At 39.4% G+C, this 15227-nt stretch overlaps 1 protein-coding gene across 7 annotated transcripts in view; it reads right to left on the minus strand.

Annotated features, from left to right (window-relative positions):
• Nucleotides 1–4845: 4845 nt before the first annotated feature.
• Nucleotides 4846–15227, minus strand: part of PALLD (palladin, cytoskeletal associated protein) — a 190274-nt gene continuing 179892 nt past the window's right edge. For all 7 annotated transcript variants that reach the window (XM_050710519.1, XM_035551058.2, XM_035551080.2 and 4 more), the window contains 5 exons: nt 11699–11831; nt 10535–10742; nt 9651–9816; nt 8029–8162; nt 4846–7034 (listed from right to left, as the gene is read on the minus strand). In XM_050710519.1, coding sequence (XP_050566476.1) covers nt 6862–7034; nt 8029–8162; nt 9651–9816; nt 10535–10742; nt 11699–11831 — 814 coding nt within the window. In that variant the 3' untranslated portion in view covers nt 4846–6861. The remainder of the gene's footprint in view (nt 7035–8028; nt 8163–9650; nt 9817–10534; nt 10743–11698; nt 11832–15227) is intronic.

Genomic DNA, 15227 nt, shown 5'->3' on the forward strand with positions numbered 1-15227 from the left:
TGTATTTTTTGTTGTTACTTCCCATCTACTGAGCTTACTAGGTCATGCAGTTGAATTTCTTGCATTCTAAATCATCTCCTTAGCTACTAAATAGTGATAACTATTAGTCTTGTTCGTTACTGTCTTAGCAGTATGTTAAAAACTGGAGTTTTGGTAATTTCTTTAGAGATAACTGCAAGGTGATTATATGGAATTGCTGAATTATGTTAGTGAAGCAGTTTGATGTTTTGTGAATTCTAATTTACAGATCTCACAGCTCTGTATCTCAAATTCTAAGTGCACTGGAAGTATGTTTTACCTCTGCATTGGAAACTGTATTTTAAAGACATCTCCACCCAAATGTTGAAGACCTGTTAAAGTGTGTTTTACTTCCTGCTGCTGTCAGTGTGACTTTTTTTTTTTTTCTTTTGGCTAGCTTGTCTTGTTCTACTGAAAGCTTCCTGCAACTCTAGGGAAAAGAAACAATAGTTATGGCATGTGCTTTATGTAGAGGCCATTTAGTCCACCTATGTGCATGAATTTTGATCATGAGATGGCTCTGCCAGTAGTAGACTGGAACTGCATCCATTCTCTGTGTATTCTTGTAGCTCTTTTATCAGAAGGCATATGGAATGGAGACGACCTGTAGTTTTATAGCTCACCATAATCTTCATTATATCAGAGTGGAGGTCATGCTAAGCCTTCTGCTATACAGCGGAGCTGTGTTGTTTATCAGTAAGTATTAGATGGGTGATGAATTTACTGCATGTTTCTGCAAAGCTGTTCACTACGTTTTCTGTAAAATCTTTGTTTCTGTTCATACCATGGTGTGTTCTTTCTAATGACCATGCCTGTACTATCTGGCTTCCAGGAATGCTTATCATGTGCCCGTACTGCTCTTAGATTAATCAAGGCGGTGTCGTTCCATTTCAGCGAGAGCGAAAAGTATTAGATTATTAATGTGAGGTGAGTTCTGTTCATAATAAATTATTTAATGAGAAGTATTTTGGAGGAGCTACTTGCATTGCAGAATTAGTAAACTTAGTTTTGCCTCTTAAAAGGACATTTCATTTGAGCTCCCCTTACTGTATTATTCTTTCTAAGAAGGAACTAGATTTCTGCTGTAGTAACTGCTTAGTAAGGCTCTGTGTAAGCTTCCTCAGGTTTCCACATTGAGAATAACATTGGTTCTGAATTTGGACTTGACTTCTGCCAAAATAGGACCAGACAGATCTGAACTGTGAAGCAAGGACTGTGGAAATGCACTAGTCATCAACATGTTTTTTTCCCACTTAAGGTGCTATGTTCTTTTTGTTCCGTCGTTGCCCTGGGCGAAGACAGATAACTGATGTGTTTGTCCTCAGAATTAGTGATTAGAAACACTGTCAACCCATCTCCATTTTTAGGATGCATAGGCTGACCAGAAATTTGTTGTTTCAGCATGACAATTAGTAGTGGTAGCTTTGCCCTTTATTACGCTGGTTTTTGTATGTTGCAAGAAAACACTAATAATCACAAGTGAAAACTTTGTTCTGTTTCTGCAGAGTTAGTTGTTTAATGGATTTGGCACTCTGAAAAAAAATGCTTGGAAGGGAACAAGTGTTTAGTAAGTTAAGAATTACTTCATTCTTCTGTGAAAGCTTCTATTAAGTCTTCTATTATTTCTATTGAGATTGTATTTCTATAGAGATTATATCTGTTTTATGCTCTTTGAGTACAAGACACATGAGCGAAACAAGTAATTGAGCCTATTTAGTATTAAAATGCTATTTTTTAGATTTGGAAATCTACATTATGCAATTACACTTTTTTTTTTCCAGGTGGAAAGTGGATCTGGAGCTTTTCATAGTGAAATTCTTGAAAGCTGCTGCTGTTGCATACCTCAAATGACAGCATTCACGTACAGTTCAAGATGTTTGGCTTTACGAACAGTTGTACTGTTAGAGTTACATTTTATTTTGCTTTTTTGTTTATTATACATTGCATGAAGTAATAAAAGCTCAGAGATTGTACAGCTGAAGCTAATCTAGAATTTGAGAAAGGTAAAACTTCTATTGCAGATTGTGTTTAAAAAAAATGTTCAGTGACTCTTAATTCTAAAGTATTGTAGGAGGAAGTGGGTTGATAATTAGAAGTAGCACGGTACATTATCCTATGGAATAGTGTGGTAAAATAGGCTTGCTTTTAGACAGGCACTTTCCTACAAATAACTTTAGCAGTTGCTTGGACAAATACTGCATGTAAAAAAAAAAATCACCAAAATCAAAATCCATTAGTTCTTCATCTCCAACAGAATAGAGATGTGTTACCTGTTTGTACAGGAAATTTTATCTTAATAGGTAATTTTAACACCTTGTGCAGTAACATGGAAGGATCCTGGCCTTGGCAATACATTTTTGTACCCTGGGTTCATCTTTGTAGAATATCTATGTGATTTCTGGGCCAAGAGTTCACCAAAAAAGCTTGACAATGTATTTAGTTACAGGTTTAAAAAAACCATTTAAAAAAAAAAAAAAACAGGAAAAAAACAACACCCTAATCCATTCAGTGTGATATTTGTGTTCCTGCTGTAAATGATGTAATCATTCTGACTAGCAGCTATGTGCTGTATTTTTTTTTAGTGATTTTTTTTTTTCTTTTCTTGTTCTGCAGCTGTTTTCTGGCCCGTTTCGGCTACTACAAAACTGGACTGTGAGTGACAGCAATTGCAAGACTTGGCCCTTCCCCAGGGTTTACCTATTTGCACTGCCGTTGTTTTGTAAAGGAAGAATTTCTCCTTCTAGTGTTGGATTTAAGTTCATTCAGCCTCCTCTTCCTCTCGATAGCTGCTGAAATGGCTGTACAGGTACTGCCTCTTGTAATCTAGCTTTTTGCTGTAAATGTGAGGTGAGCATTATGTTTCCAACCCATTTTATTGGAGATTGAGTGCAGTGTGGGATTATTTTACGTATTAATAACATTAAGATTGCAAATTGTAGCTTAATTTTGTATTATGGTTCCTAGCTTTAAGACACGTTAAAGAATACTGTGCGATGTCTGGAATAGATTGTAAAGTTCTTGGGGCAAGAGGTGTGTTTTCATCTGACTGATGTGTTTTACATGCTTACGGTTCTGTTCAAATAGAAATGCTGTGCAGGGGAGGGGCTTTTGCTTTTAGCCTGGTCAGGAGAACTAGCTTAAATGTGAGCAGGCTCTAGTGCCTGTGCATACAGCTGAATTGTGAGGCAGAGAAGTGAGTCTGTTGTAAACATGCGTAATCTGAGCAGGCATTTCCAAACCATGCATTAATTTACCTATACTCCAAAATGTGGGTTTGGCAGATGGGGCACACAGCCATAGCTGATCCCCCTAGCACCACTACATGGTGGGTAATATGTTCTCACAGACTACTCATATATTAAATCTGTTTGGGTTGCTTGCAGAGCTCAGGATGCAGTTCCCCATATCTGGGGAATCGAGGCTTTTATTAGCATACAAAGTGAATGAAAATGACCTTTGAAAGTGGTAGCAGAGACTGAAACTAGACTGCATCAGCTGGGGCTTCACACCGGACTGTAATTTAGTTTGATCAACCTCCAGTTGGCTGGGGTGGAAACTTTTTTTAATGTTAGTTGCTGTTGTCATGAAATTGCAGGATAAACATTTATGCTGTATTAAGGTATGCTATGAGCTGGAAACAAACAAAAAAAACCCCTTCATGCATGTGGAATTTTGCACATCACTCTTGATGCTTGACAGGGGTTTCTGTCAGCATCCCGAATGGTGTTGCATTGAGCCTTGGACTGTGTTGAATACACTTGGATTGATGAGCTTCCTAAATAATTGGAAGTCTTCCCATAGCTAAGCCTGCAGTCTTATAGAAGGTTAGAACCCGCCCCCCCCCGCCATGAAGCGTTAAAAGTACACTTTCACATAATACTATCTATCTGTCTTTGGAGTTTGTGGAGGGAGATTGAAATGCTAACAGTTACTTTGATGCGTCCAAGAATTCCATTTTTTTTGGCTTGAAAAGTATGTCACTTTTCTTGTGCCACGCTTCTATCTCTGAATCTGTAAACCCAAACAGTCCCAGTAACTAAGTAACAGCACTGCTGAATGTTTTCATAAAAACAACTTTGCTGCTTAGAGATGTGATTTACTACATAAGTGTGTGTATGTGTACATATATACAGAGGCAAAAAGTGATGATGACCTCATCTTAACTAGCTCACAAGAGCAGTCTCAGTTTTTCACTCTCAGCCAAACCCAAAATTACTGTGAGCAGACAGAACTCCATTGACTTCAGTTGTAGTATCGCCATTAACATCAGTACTCACTCAATTGCTGATAGTTGTTTGTAGTGATCAGTGCTTGAAATGTAAACCTAAAAGAAAAAAATTCATTACCTTACAGCTTTCCCCGTATCTTTGTGCAGAAAGCAGAGAAGGAGAAGCTAGTTAACATTCAGGATTTTACATGTAAGTCTTAACATTTTGTTTGCTTAATTTTGGTGCTACCTTTTCAGAATTCTGTTCTTAAACCAATTTAACAGCACTTGCATGGTGCCCTTTACTTAGAATCAGTTTTTAGTCATGTCATATAGCAATTACTAGATATGAAAACTAGACCTTTTGTAACATCTTGGGGAAAAAAGCATCTTCAGGTACTTGTATTGTGCAGAAGTATCTCAGAATTTATGGGTCATGTTCCTGTTTTATTTAAAAAGATTTAAGGTCACAAGGGCAGCATTATGATAAACACAGTGTAGTCAGCTGTAGATGCTTCATATGGCCCTCATTTTGTCTGTATTCAAAAGATTTAAATTTCTAAATCTTAAATGCGCATGGTTTGAGTGAAACAGTTAATAGTCTTACCAGAAGCAAAACGTTCTATTTGTGTAATATTTATTGATGTTAAACCCACATTATACCAGCACAACAATCCAAAGTAATGATAGTACATTTTTATAAATACAAATAAAAGGTGGCAAAATAATGCTAGTGAAGCTAAACAAAAAAAAGTAAATTAGCATGTCACAGTTGTGAAAAATTTGGCAAATGCTATGACATACTTGTTCTAGAATATAATCAGATTATTCCCATATGACGGACTATGACATTAATTTAGAGTAACGATCCCCGGCACTGGTCATATCCTGCACCAGTTTGCACCGAATAGTACTAACTTATGTGCTAAAGTTTATTAGTCACTAAAAACAAAACAAACTTTGTGTACTTACAAAGCAATACACGTATAGCAGTAATGCAATATATGGTGTACACAATTACAAAATTAAAAAAAAACTAAGTACAGGACTTCTGAATAACTGAACTGAGATAAAAGATTTCAACACTTTTATTATAAATAATGAAAGATACCATATATGTGCTTCATATAAGGAATACAGTGTTTTCCTTTCATAGCAAAGTATGCTCGTACCATCAAATGCTCATTTTTCTTGTCAGGTCTAGTAATTCTTCCATCCCTCCCTCCCTCCCCCTCATCCGAAATTCATTTGGTTCTAATTTAAAACTACCTCGTCAGGTCTGACTAGGTAGGGCTCCAGTTTGATGTGGATTTGCCTTGCATTCTGTAAGTAGCTTTAAGGCATTTCGTCTACTGCGCACAGACTGCACCCATTAAAAGAGCTGTAGTTTGCCTACAATAGGGAGGATAATAAAAAAAAATAGAAGTCCACCAGAGACATATTCTATGTTAAGAAGAAAAAATGGCGCACATTTTGATGGTGTTTTTGTCCATCTTCATCTTCTGCTTCCTCAGATCTGCGAGCTTCTCACCTATGGTGTATACTTGTCATTGAAATTCCTGTTGCAGTCTCAACCCATTTCTCACTTACTATGCATTTCTAAAATCCTCATACGCGTTACGCAAGCTCTAAACAGTCAGACGTCCCATACGTACATTCCCTAATTTTCAGCTCACCTTAGAATTTCAGACTCTTCCGTGGGAGCGTTACGAGGTCACAGGCTGTCCTCGGGAAATCTGCAGAGAGTTTCAACCTCTTGCCCTGACCCCCTCCCACCCCTTGCAGTAACCTACTGCACTGGTCGTACTGTCGGCATTTTTTTCTCCTCTAGTTACTAAGATTTATAGTCTGGAGTAGACTTATTATGTCAGCTCTTTTTCTTCATTAGCTTGAAGAAGTTAAATTACTTACGCTTAAATAATCTTTGCTGTATGTTTGTACGTAAGCTTCCTCCTAGGTGGCAGAAAGGAAAAATACAAAAGAATTTAAAATTATGGTGTCGATGTTGCTTTATAGAATTGTCCATACTAATGGCACTTAAGGCAAGGTTTTTGTTTTTTTTTTCACTGTAGAATAAAAAGCAGGTTGCAGAGTTACAACGTTTGCTTACGTTTCTCTTCCTTGTCCCTTCCTGTTTTTTTCTTACAATATTGCACTTGTTCACTGTAGCTATCAGAATGCATTGCCATTTCAGAGCTATAGATAACCATACATTCTAATTTGCTTGTGATCTAATGGCCTCAAATAAAACGTCTCGCACCATTAAGATTGTGTAGCACCTACTTACTGCTTACGAAGGCAAGTAGTGATAAATAGTGTTTTCTTCTGAAAAATCTGTCTCACTGATGCAGTTTGGCCTTTATGAAAAGGGTTATTCGTAAGAGCTGAAGCAACTTAGGTATAAGGAATCGGTGAAGGTGATTTGTTGTGCAATGTGTACATTTCTATTAATAATCTACCTATTCTTCTAATTTGGTATAATGAATAAGGAATATATGGTTATTGTGTTTGTCGTTTATCTTTCGTACTTGAAGGTGTCTGCCTTTGCATAAAGTGACATAGGAGTATCATTGGTCAAGGCAATGGCTTTCAGTGTTTCTGCTTTGAAAGAAAATGATGGAAGTGGCAGCTCGGGTCTACAGATCATCGCTCTCTACCAAACCAGACTGCATTGTCAGATGGACTGGATTTGCTTCAGGCTGGAAAGCTGCTTTGATGTCTAGTCCTTGGTCACAAAGTGCAGCATATCGGCTGGTCGAGGGCCGCACCTTCTTTGGCTTGGTTGTCTGAGGTTGTTGTTGCCACTGAGCTACAGATTAAAAAGGAAAGAAAAAAAGATGTAGACATCTTGACCTCTGCAACAAAGCGTACCAGATGCACAATCAACCCTTTGTGAAGGAGATAACCAATTTCTGAGCAGCTGAGAAGCATCACATCAAAGGCAAGTTTGTTTCATTTCTTGGTGTATGTTTTTTTTTTTTTTTTATTTTCCTCAGCATCTAGTTTCACCATCAAATGTGGTTAGTAAAAACCAAGTATGTGTTTGTTCCTTTGCCTTTTTGGCATTGCTTTCTACCTTTCTTTGTATCATCGATAAGGGCAACAGCAAGGTATTTATGTCTGTGCACTAATATTACAGTGACGGGTCTGTTCTAGGGGTGGTTGTTGGTCAGGAAAAGAAATCACCTGGTTGTTGTTTGGGAAAAGAAATCATTGCCACCCCTTGTATTCAGAAGAATGCTGAGTGGAGTTTCTAATTCACGAGTCATTGAAACGATCATTTATCATTCCAATTTTCTCACCTCCTTTGTTCTTGTTATGAGGACTGGTAATGGATTTTAGTTTAAGAAAATGGTCACTGTGCAAGGGGCTGCTTTGGAACAAACTGAATAATTAAGCAGAAAGGCTACTACTACTACATCTACTACACTTCTGGTAGTCACCCGTGAATTACAGACTAATGGATGAAAGAATACAAAAGGTTAGGGAAGTGCTAGCAGAGCAATAGTAATAATGATCCACAAAATTAATGTCATCATGCCGTTATCTGTTGTTAATTAGCTCTATTTAATATACTAAGTAAAAATAGAAAGCATGCATGCTTGTTTTGCTTTAGGTATCTGAAAGATGGTGGGAGTACTTTGACAGAGCATGTGTTGTCTTGATGTGGATCGTTACTATTGAGGAGAAACTATAAACAAAAGAAAAAGAGACCCATGTAAACCATTCTGCGAACAAACCGAAACTTGGGTAACTATTGCTTTTGGGGGATCAATGTGATCATGAAAAAGGAAGCCACTTACTATAAACATCCAGCCTGGCAGTGCAGGACACAATCCCAGCCTCGTTCTTAGCTGAAACGGTATACCAACCGGCATCCTCTTTTGTAGCTCCCTGAATAAGCAGGCAGATGTAGCCATAGTTATCCTGGTGCATGCTAAACAAAAGAAAAGTAGAAAATTACGATTTAAATTGCAAACCAGCGTAGACTGTTTTTAAATGTCCTTATACACAGGCCCAATCCTAGTTATAGATTAATTAATTGTAGTCCACTTCTAATTAATTTAAAACTTCCTCTGAAATTAGCAAGTGGAAAATAAAACCTTGAATATGCCTGATAATTTGGCAGTTTAATATCCTGTATTGAAAAACTAAGCAGCAAAACCACATGCAGCAATTTCTCTTTCAGAATTACAGGTTAAGACATCTGGAAGTCACACTGACGTAGTGAGGATGTCAGAACTTACCCAGACTTTGTGGGGAAAGGATAAAAGATTTCACTTGAGGAACGAGGTACTGAAATATCTGTAGTTATTTTGAAGAACCAGTAATTTATTACAGTGTCATATCAGTAATGAGTTCCTTTTTATATTATTTTTAAGTATTATATTAAATATTATATTAAAATTTTCTTTTTGTATTAAAAATATTTATATTTAAATCTTTTATATTAAAATTGCTCTTCAGGGTTTTTACAAAATGCAATCAAATACTGGTGACAAGCTTAAAGATCTTACAATCAAAAAAACATTATATAACGACATTTTTCCCACTGCCGCTACAGTATTTCTACATAAAGATGATTTGGGGGATTTAAAGGCCAGCAGTAACTCATAGCTGGATTCAGAGACGCGCACACGCTGTAGTAGCAGAGCTGGGCTCAGCTTTTAGCTGCCTTGGTTCCCAGAGGGAGCACGGGAAAATGGAGCGCTGAGGAACGAAGGAGACAGAAGTGAGATGCTGCACAATTACTCTACTTGAACTAGCATTTACTAAATGCTGGAGAAAAGTGCGCATAAAGCCCTGCATAAAGCATTTACCTCTCGTAAAATTTTAAAACCCTCAGCTGTCTCATGGAGTTAGGTCCACTTGAGTGGGCATAACTAAACTTTGGGCCAAACGGAGCACACATTAGCTCCTACCAGTCAGGATACTGAGCGGGGAGAAGGAAGAGATGGAACGTTAGCGTCTCCACTACTTCTGCGTTATGATTTTGCACTGGTATGGATATTTAGCTATCCCAGTACTGTCATTCAAGAAAGCTCTTTTGCTTAACTACACAGCAGAGTTAAGAATCAATGTTTCCGCTGAGAAGCGGATAGAGAAATTTTACTGCAGAAAACCTGGGCTTGTAAGTAGAGCTAAGTCTTAGTTCTAAACGAGAAGAGACCACTACACGGTGCTTAAAGTGCAAAGATAGCTGTTCAAGTCCAAGGCTGGAAAACAAAGCTAACATTTTAATTCTAGCTCAGCCACCAGGCTGGCTGCAAGTTTGAATAAATGTCAAAAGGTATTACAATAACTAGTTAATATTTATGACCTGCTGTTCACCCAAAGCACTCTTATCTTCTAGTTTTTCAGTTGTATTACAGGAGAAACCATTATTGAAGTGATGCCTGATGAGATTACTCTAAATCCAACTAACCTCACTCGGTCAGTGCTGTGTGTGAGTGACTCATTCTCTTTCTTCCAAAATATCTGAGGCGATGGCTCCCCCGAGATTCGACACTCCAGTCGCACTGGAAATCCCTCAGTCACGCCTGTGTTTTGTAGTTTCTCTATAAACACAGGTGCTTTGTGTACTTCCTTAGCTGTGGAAATAAAAATCACAGAAAGGTTGACACTAGTCTTTACGAAGTGAGTTTTTCTTTCAGCAGCATGCGAAAAAACAGTAATGAAAAATATAAGTGGCAGGAAACTTAAGTGTTGTCTTCATTAATCACGAAGTCCAACCCTGATTCCTCTGAAGAAAACAGCCACACCAGTATTTTAATAAAGGAGAAGTGAGCTCTAATAGAGCTGAGTATTTTCCTCCCCCGCCCCGGCCCCCAGGAGAACTGAAATGTGGAGCATGAAGACGAGATTAATTGGCTGCACCGTGCTTGTTAAACAGTGCTCCTTCATACTCCATAAAAGGATGAGCCTTTAATTATAGAAGGAAGTGCTCTGCCAGCAGGTTGGAATGGCATTAATCTCACATCCTGTGCAATACACAAATCATATCATGCTAGCAACCCAGAGATAGATACAGCTCTGCACAAACTGCCAGTAAGAAGCACATTGGGGTGAACAGTCTGGTTTGTGGCCTCAGCTGTCCCTCAGGCTGACAGCCCTCTGTTCCTCACTGCGTGCGTACCCGCAGGTTACCTGCAGCCAACCGAGGCCAACGCAGAACGTAACCGTGCCGCCCAGAAGTGTGCTGTAGTCCCGTTACTGCGCGCTTCCCCCGTCTTAGCCCCCTGCCCCTCAGCCACGTCACCTGACAGCACTTCACTTTTCCTCGTGCAGCGCTCAGCACGAAGGCGTTACCTGCAACAACGAGCTCCAGGCTGAATGTGTTTTCACCAGCTCGATTGCTGGCAACGCACGTGTAGATCCCAGCATCTCTAGCCGTGACTGGCTCTATGATCAAGGAGTGCACGCCGTTCTCACGCACCAGCATCTTGTGCGAGCTATCGGGACGAATGGGCCTTCCATTAAGTTGCCAGCTTAAATCGGGAGTTGGTAATCCACTAACCTTCGGTGGGAACAAAACAATGGGAAACTGTTAGCCATGCAAAGCACTGGAGGAGTCCTGACTTGTTGCTTCAGAGGAGCTGGGGTTTGTTTGCTAGTGCAGGTGTACCACAAGATTTACTAATTCCATCCTGCATTACACATTGACTCAGTTATATTAATTTACTTGCTTTCTGGCCAACTCCCTGAATTCCGTGATGTCTTATGGGTGTGACTGAAAAAAGATCGGTGTTTAGATATGCTAGAATCTAAATAATAATACATTGCAAAACAAAAGGCAGGGTGACACCTTTTGTCATTTTTGATTGTTTGCTCTTCATGTGGAATAAAAAGATACTCCTTTCTGAATTAATTTCTTGTGGAAAACTTACAGACAAAAAGATGTTAGCTGACTACTTATGGAACTCTAAATTCCATTGCGCTGAGGTATAACCCAGTGACAGCGCTGCCTGCACTAGTTTATACTTGGTCTGTGTGAACGAGTCCGGCACTGCTGAAAGCCGTGCCACTTGCTGGGGGTACTGCTCGAAAACAAACAGCTTCTCCCAGATGTACCAGCAGAAAGCAAACAGAAGAAGTCCAAGCCTTAATTAATTCTGCAAGGCAAAGTCATAAATCAAGATCAGGCTGTCTGAAACTAACAGAGGATCGAAACTGAAGTGGTAAAAGGACTTAAAATGGAGAAGCACTGTCTTTATGGTGTTTGCTGCTTCCCCCCACGCCCCAACATAGCTCAACTCTAAAAATCAGCTTTTTGTTAGCTGTAAGATTTGCCTGCAGCAATTTCACTGGAGGCAAGTTTTTATTGTCAACTTTTGCTGATAAGCAGCGAGATTAATTAACCCACTGACACTGCAAACAGGTAAAATAGCATTAAAAAAAAACTTCTCTAACTCGTTTTTTTTGACTCAGCCAAGGTTATGGAAAGGTAGCTGCTGTCCTTTGCTTGACGCTTACCTTGCAGTCCATTCGGCATAGTTTTCCTTCTTGAACAGTCATGTCGCCAGGAGCCTGCAGAAAATGAGGCCGGAAGAATCGTTCCTGAATTGGTTCATTTTCATCACCACTGTCCCTTGATCGAGATCGTGGTCTTAAAATAACACGAAATAAAGGTAAATTATTTTTTTTTCACTAAAATCAGACGAAGTATCTAGAAACATCTAGACAACAATCTTGCTACAGAATACTTACTTGTAATAATCATATATTTATACATGAGAGTACATTTTGTTTAGTCTTTAAATCACTGCAATACAAAAAAAAAGCTGGCAAACCTTAGCACATAGCTTCAGTTCCTCATTTCTAGCGTCTTGTGCATTTAAACCGTTCACTGTTGCTGATTACAGCAGACAACGCGTGTACTGTTTGTTAATTATGTTTACCTTTCAGAAAACAACAGCAGCTAAAAGCTAACTCATCTCAGTGGAGAGGAGACTTTTCACGTCACACTTAGTTATTTTTCATCTTCTCTTGTTCTGCACCACCGAAGGCTGTATAGAAAATTCTGTGGATTAAAATGTAGCCGCTCTGGATATTTTTTCCTCATTTAATGCTTACGTAGCTTTTCAGATGTCTAAAGCCAGCTCTGAAGCACCTAACTTTTTTTGCCATTGGGCATGCCCACAGCTCCTTCAGTAGCTCCCGCTTTGCAGCTCACAAGCAATGTTTTGTTCTAGTTGGCGAGTCCCTAACCATTTTTGCCAATATACATATCTCATACGCATGCAGCTAGGCTGAAAGATGGATGGGTAATTAAAAAAAAGAGCTGTATTCATATCTTTTGCTAATTAGTTCTGTAAGACCTGCTAGAAACGATGGTATCTAGTCAAGTGCAAGCTAGCCATGCAAAATCTGCTGTCACAGCGTTTATACGCATCCAGGTCAGGTACTGCTTTTAAGAAGACAACTTAAAGGTCCAAGTGACGAGTGTTTCTCAGTGCCTCGTGAGGCTGAGCCAAGTAGGTTAACTAGCACCACAGAAGGGTGAAAGTACTTCTGAAAACCACCACCTCACTGCTGCAGCTGCAAAATGGCAGCATCGATCAAAGCAGGGGGGGGAAAATTACACCAGATGAAGTGGAAAATAAAGAGGCTAAGTGTTTGTCATTAAAAGCAGTTTTTTAATGATAGTATTTTCTTGAATCTTAACTAGGTTTTTTAAAGCACAGAGTTGATAGGAAAGCTAAATCAGCATGCTGTTTGGTCTAGTGTCAGAAATTAAGAATGCATTTCTTTTTGCCTCTATAAATTTACCCCTAAAATTGCAGATGGCTTTTAAGCCTTAACCTTGAGAGTTGAAACCACTTATTTTTATTCTAAAACCTGTTGTGGTTTAAAAAAAAAAAAAAAAAAAAAAAGAAAGAAAGAAAAAGAAATGAATAGAGCCAAGTACTTGAGATGTCTAGGAATGACAAAGTGCAGTAGGCAGGAATACCCTTGGATTAGCTGCAGGTTTGTTAGAGTTGCAATGCGGGCATTGAACTGCAGAGCAACTTGCAGCAGCGCTGACATCATGGTCTAAATGTGTCCGGGGAGACTCCGTGGGGCGGTGTGGTACAGTGCACACTAGGAAGCTGGGGAACACTTCATGACAGACCACGTGATAATCATCACCAATTTGGGATAAAGGAGATCAGGTTTAAATTAATGCTCTAATTGAGAGCAGGGGCAATAGGAATACATATATTTTTTTTAATTTTCCTTAAATCCCATGCATTTTAAAATGATTTGTTTGGGGCTGTGGCTGCAGTGCTCTTGCAAGAGCACTCAACACCACTTGGGTGCTGCAGTGTTGAGCACCATGATGTCTAGGAGATTGAGCCCAAGCTTGGTACGCCTCAGGTAATTCAAAACCTCATTCCCAGAAGAATGCTAGGAAGGTAATTTTTGCAAGCTAAGCAAATTTCAGAAAAATATGACATTAAAAACAAAATGGCAACTAGAAAGTTCTAAATGCTCTAAAACGGCTGCAAAGTAGTGAAGATAACAAAACCAGAGAGCCCTTCTGCCAGAACACGTTCAGTAGGAGATTAACAATACCTCAGGAAAAAGCCTGTCAACAGTGTAACAAGTCATAAAGTTCATTAAGATAATAATTACACTTGTAAAAAAGTTTTTGTTGCTGTGAAGCAAAAAAAGCTTACAGAAAAAACAACATTGTAAGGCCACAGGAGTATTACTTATCAAAAGTGTATAGAAATATGCGTGACAAATCATGCAGCGTATGGGGGAGCGCAGCACTGTGGTATGCTACATGAGAGAAGCTGATGGTGGGAGTCTGTTGTAGGAATGTGTTACATGCTCGAATTTCATCAGTCTCGGGGAGAACGGGGCGATGGGAGTAGTGGGAAAAGCTGCTAAACAGAAATAGCACTGTGCTGAATGCTTAGCAGAAACAGACCTCCTGTACAGGAAATAAGAATTCCCAGTAATTGCCCTAATTTTAATTAAATTGCTATATGGAAATCTCCCATTTGTAATTCATTACTCTACTGGACACCCATCTAAAACTCCAGTGGCACCTGAGTGCTTGCAGCAATTAAAAAGCAAAATACCAGCTGTAAGTGGCCTTGGATTTCAATTGCATTTAGTGAGACTGCAAAATGAGCCTTCCCCGTTATTACCCCTGGGTTCTGCCTGTTACCGAAAGAGATCCGTCTGCATTTTATCCTTCAGAAAGGAGCAGAAGTGTCGCTGCTCGGTGTTCCCTTGCCCTTACCTATTTTCCTTTCTCCATTCCCCATTTTTAAAGACGTTCCCCCTTTCTCACCCTTGTGCATTGACTAATTCAGTTGAAACCTGACTCTTTGAGGCATTTTTTTCCTTCATGGATTATCAGAGACTTTTCATTTTTACCTATTATTTGCAGGTGTAATGTGTCTTATTTACTGGACAGGCTACGTCAAACAGACACAGCTTTTCTGGGCTGTTCTCACAACGCAGCGGTGGCAGGAAATTCCCTCCTGCCCCAGTAAGCGCTTTGAGCTCAATAGGCCCAAACCTGAAGCGTGGGAGGGGGCTGGCGGAACGCCTCCCCGAGAGGTGCTGGGAAGCACTTTCAGGGCTGTGGGAAGCCCCGTTTGGTCAGGGCAGAAGTAAGATTGATGAGATCTTTAAAATCCAGACACTTCCTAATTAGCAGGTTCTCCTACGTACAGTTCTACAGTACATAACTGCATGAGCAATGTGAGTTTCTTTGCTGCACACAGACGTAAGGGAATTACACCTATTCTACAAGTCATAATTAGGCAATATCGAGCTTCTCTGGCCTGTGTGACCATTAAGCAAAACACATGCCTCGTTATGGCAACTGAACCAGAGCCCTATACTCTGTTGAAAGCAGTTCTGTCTGGGTAACCAAAATGAATTTTTTGTATCGTCTAAAGATGTCTAAGCTGTGCTAAATGGCCTCATAAATGCTTTGGGCAATGGAAAAAAAAAGTATTTGAAGGGAAAATTCCCTTATATGGTCCAAAAACATAAACCA

The sequence above is a fragment of the Cygnus atratus genome, chromosome 4 (genome assembly GCF_013377495.2).
Source record: "Cygnus atratus isolate AKBS03 ecotype Queensland, Australia chromosome 4, CAtr_DNAZoo_HiC_assembly, whole genome shotgun sequence".
NCBI lineage: Eukaryota > Metazoa > Chordata > Aves > Anseriformes > Anatidae > Cygnus > Cygnus atratus.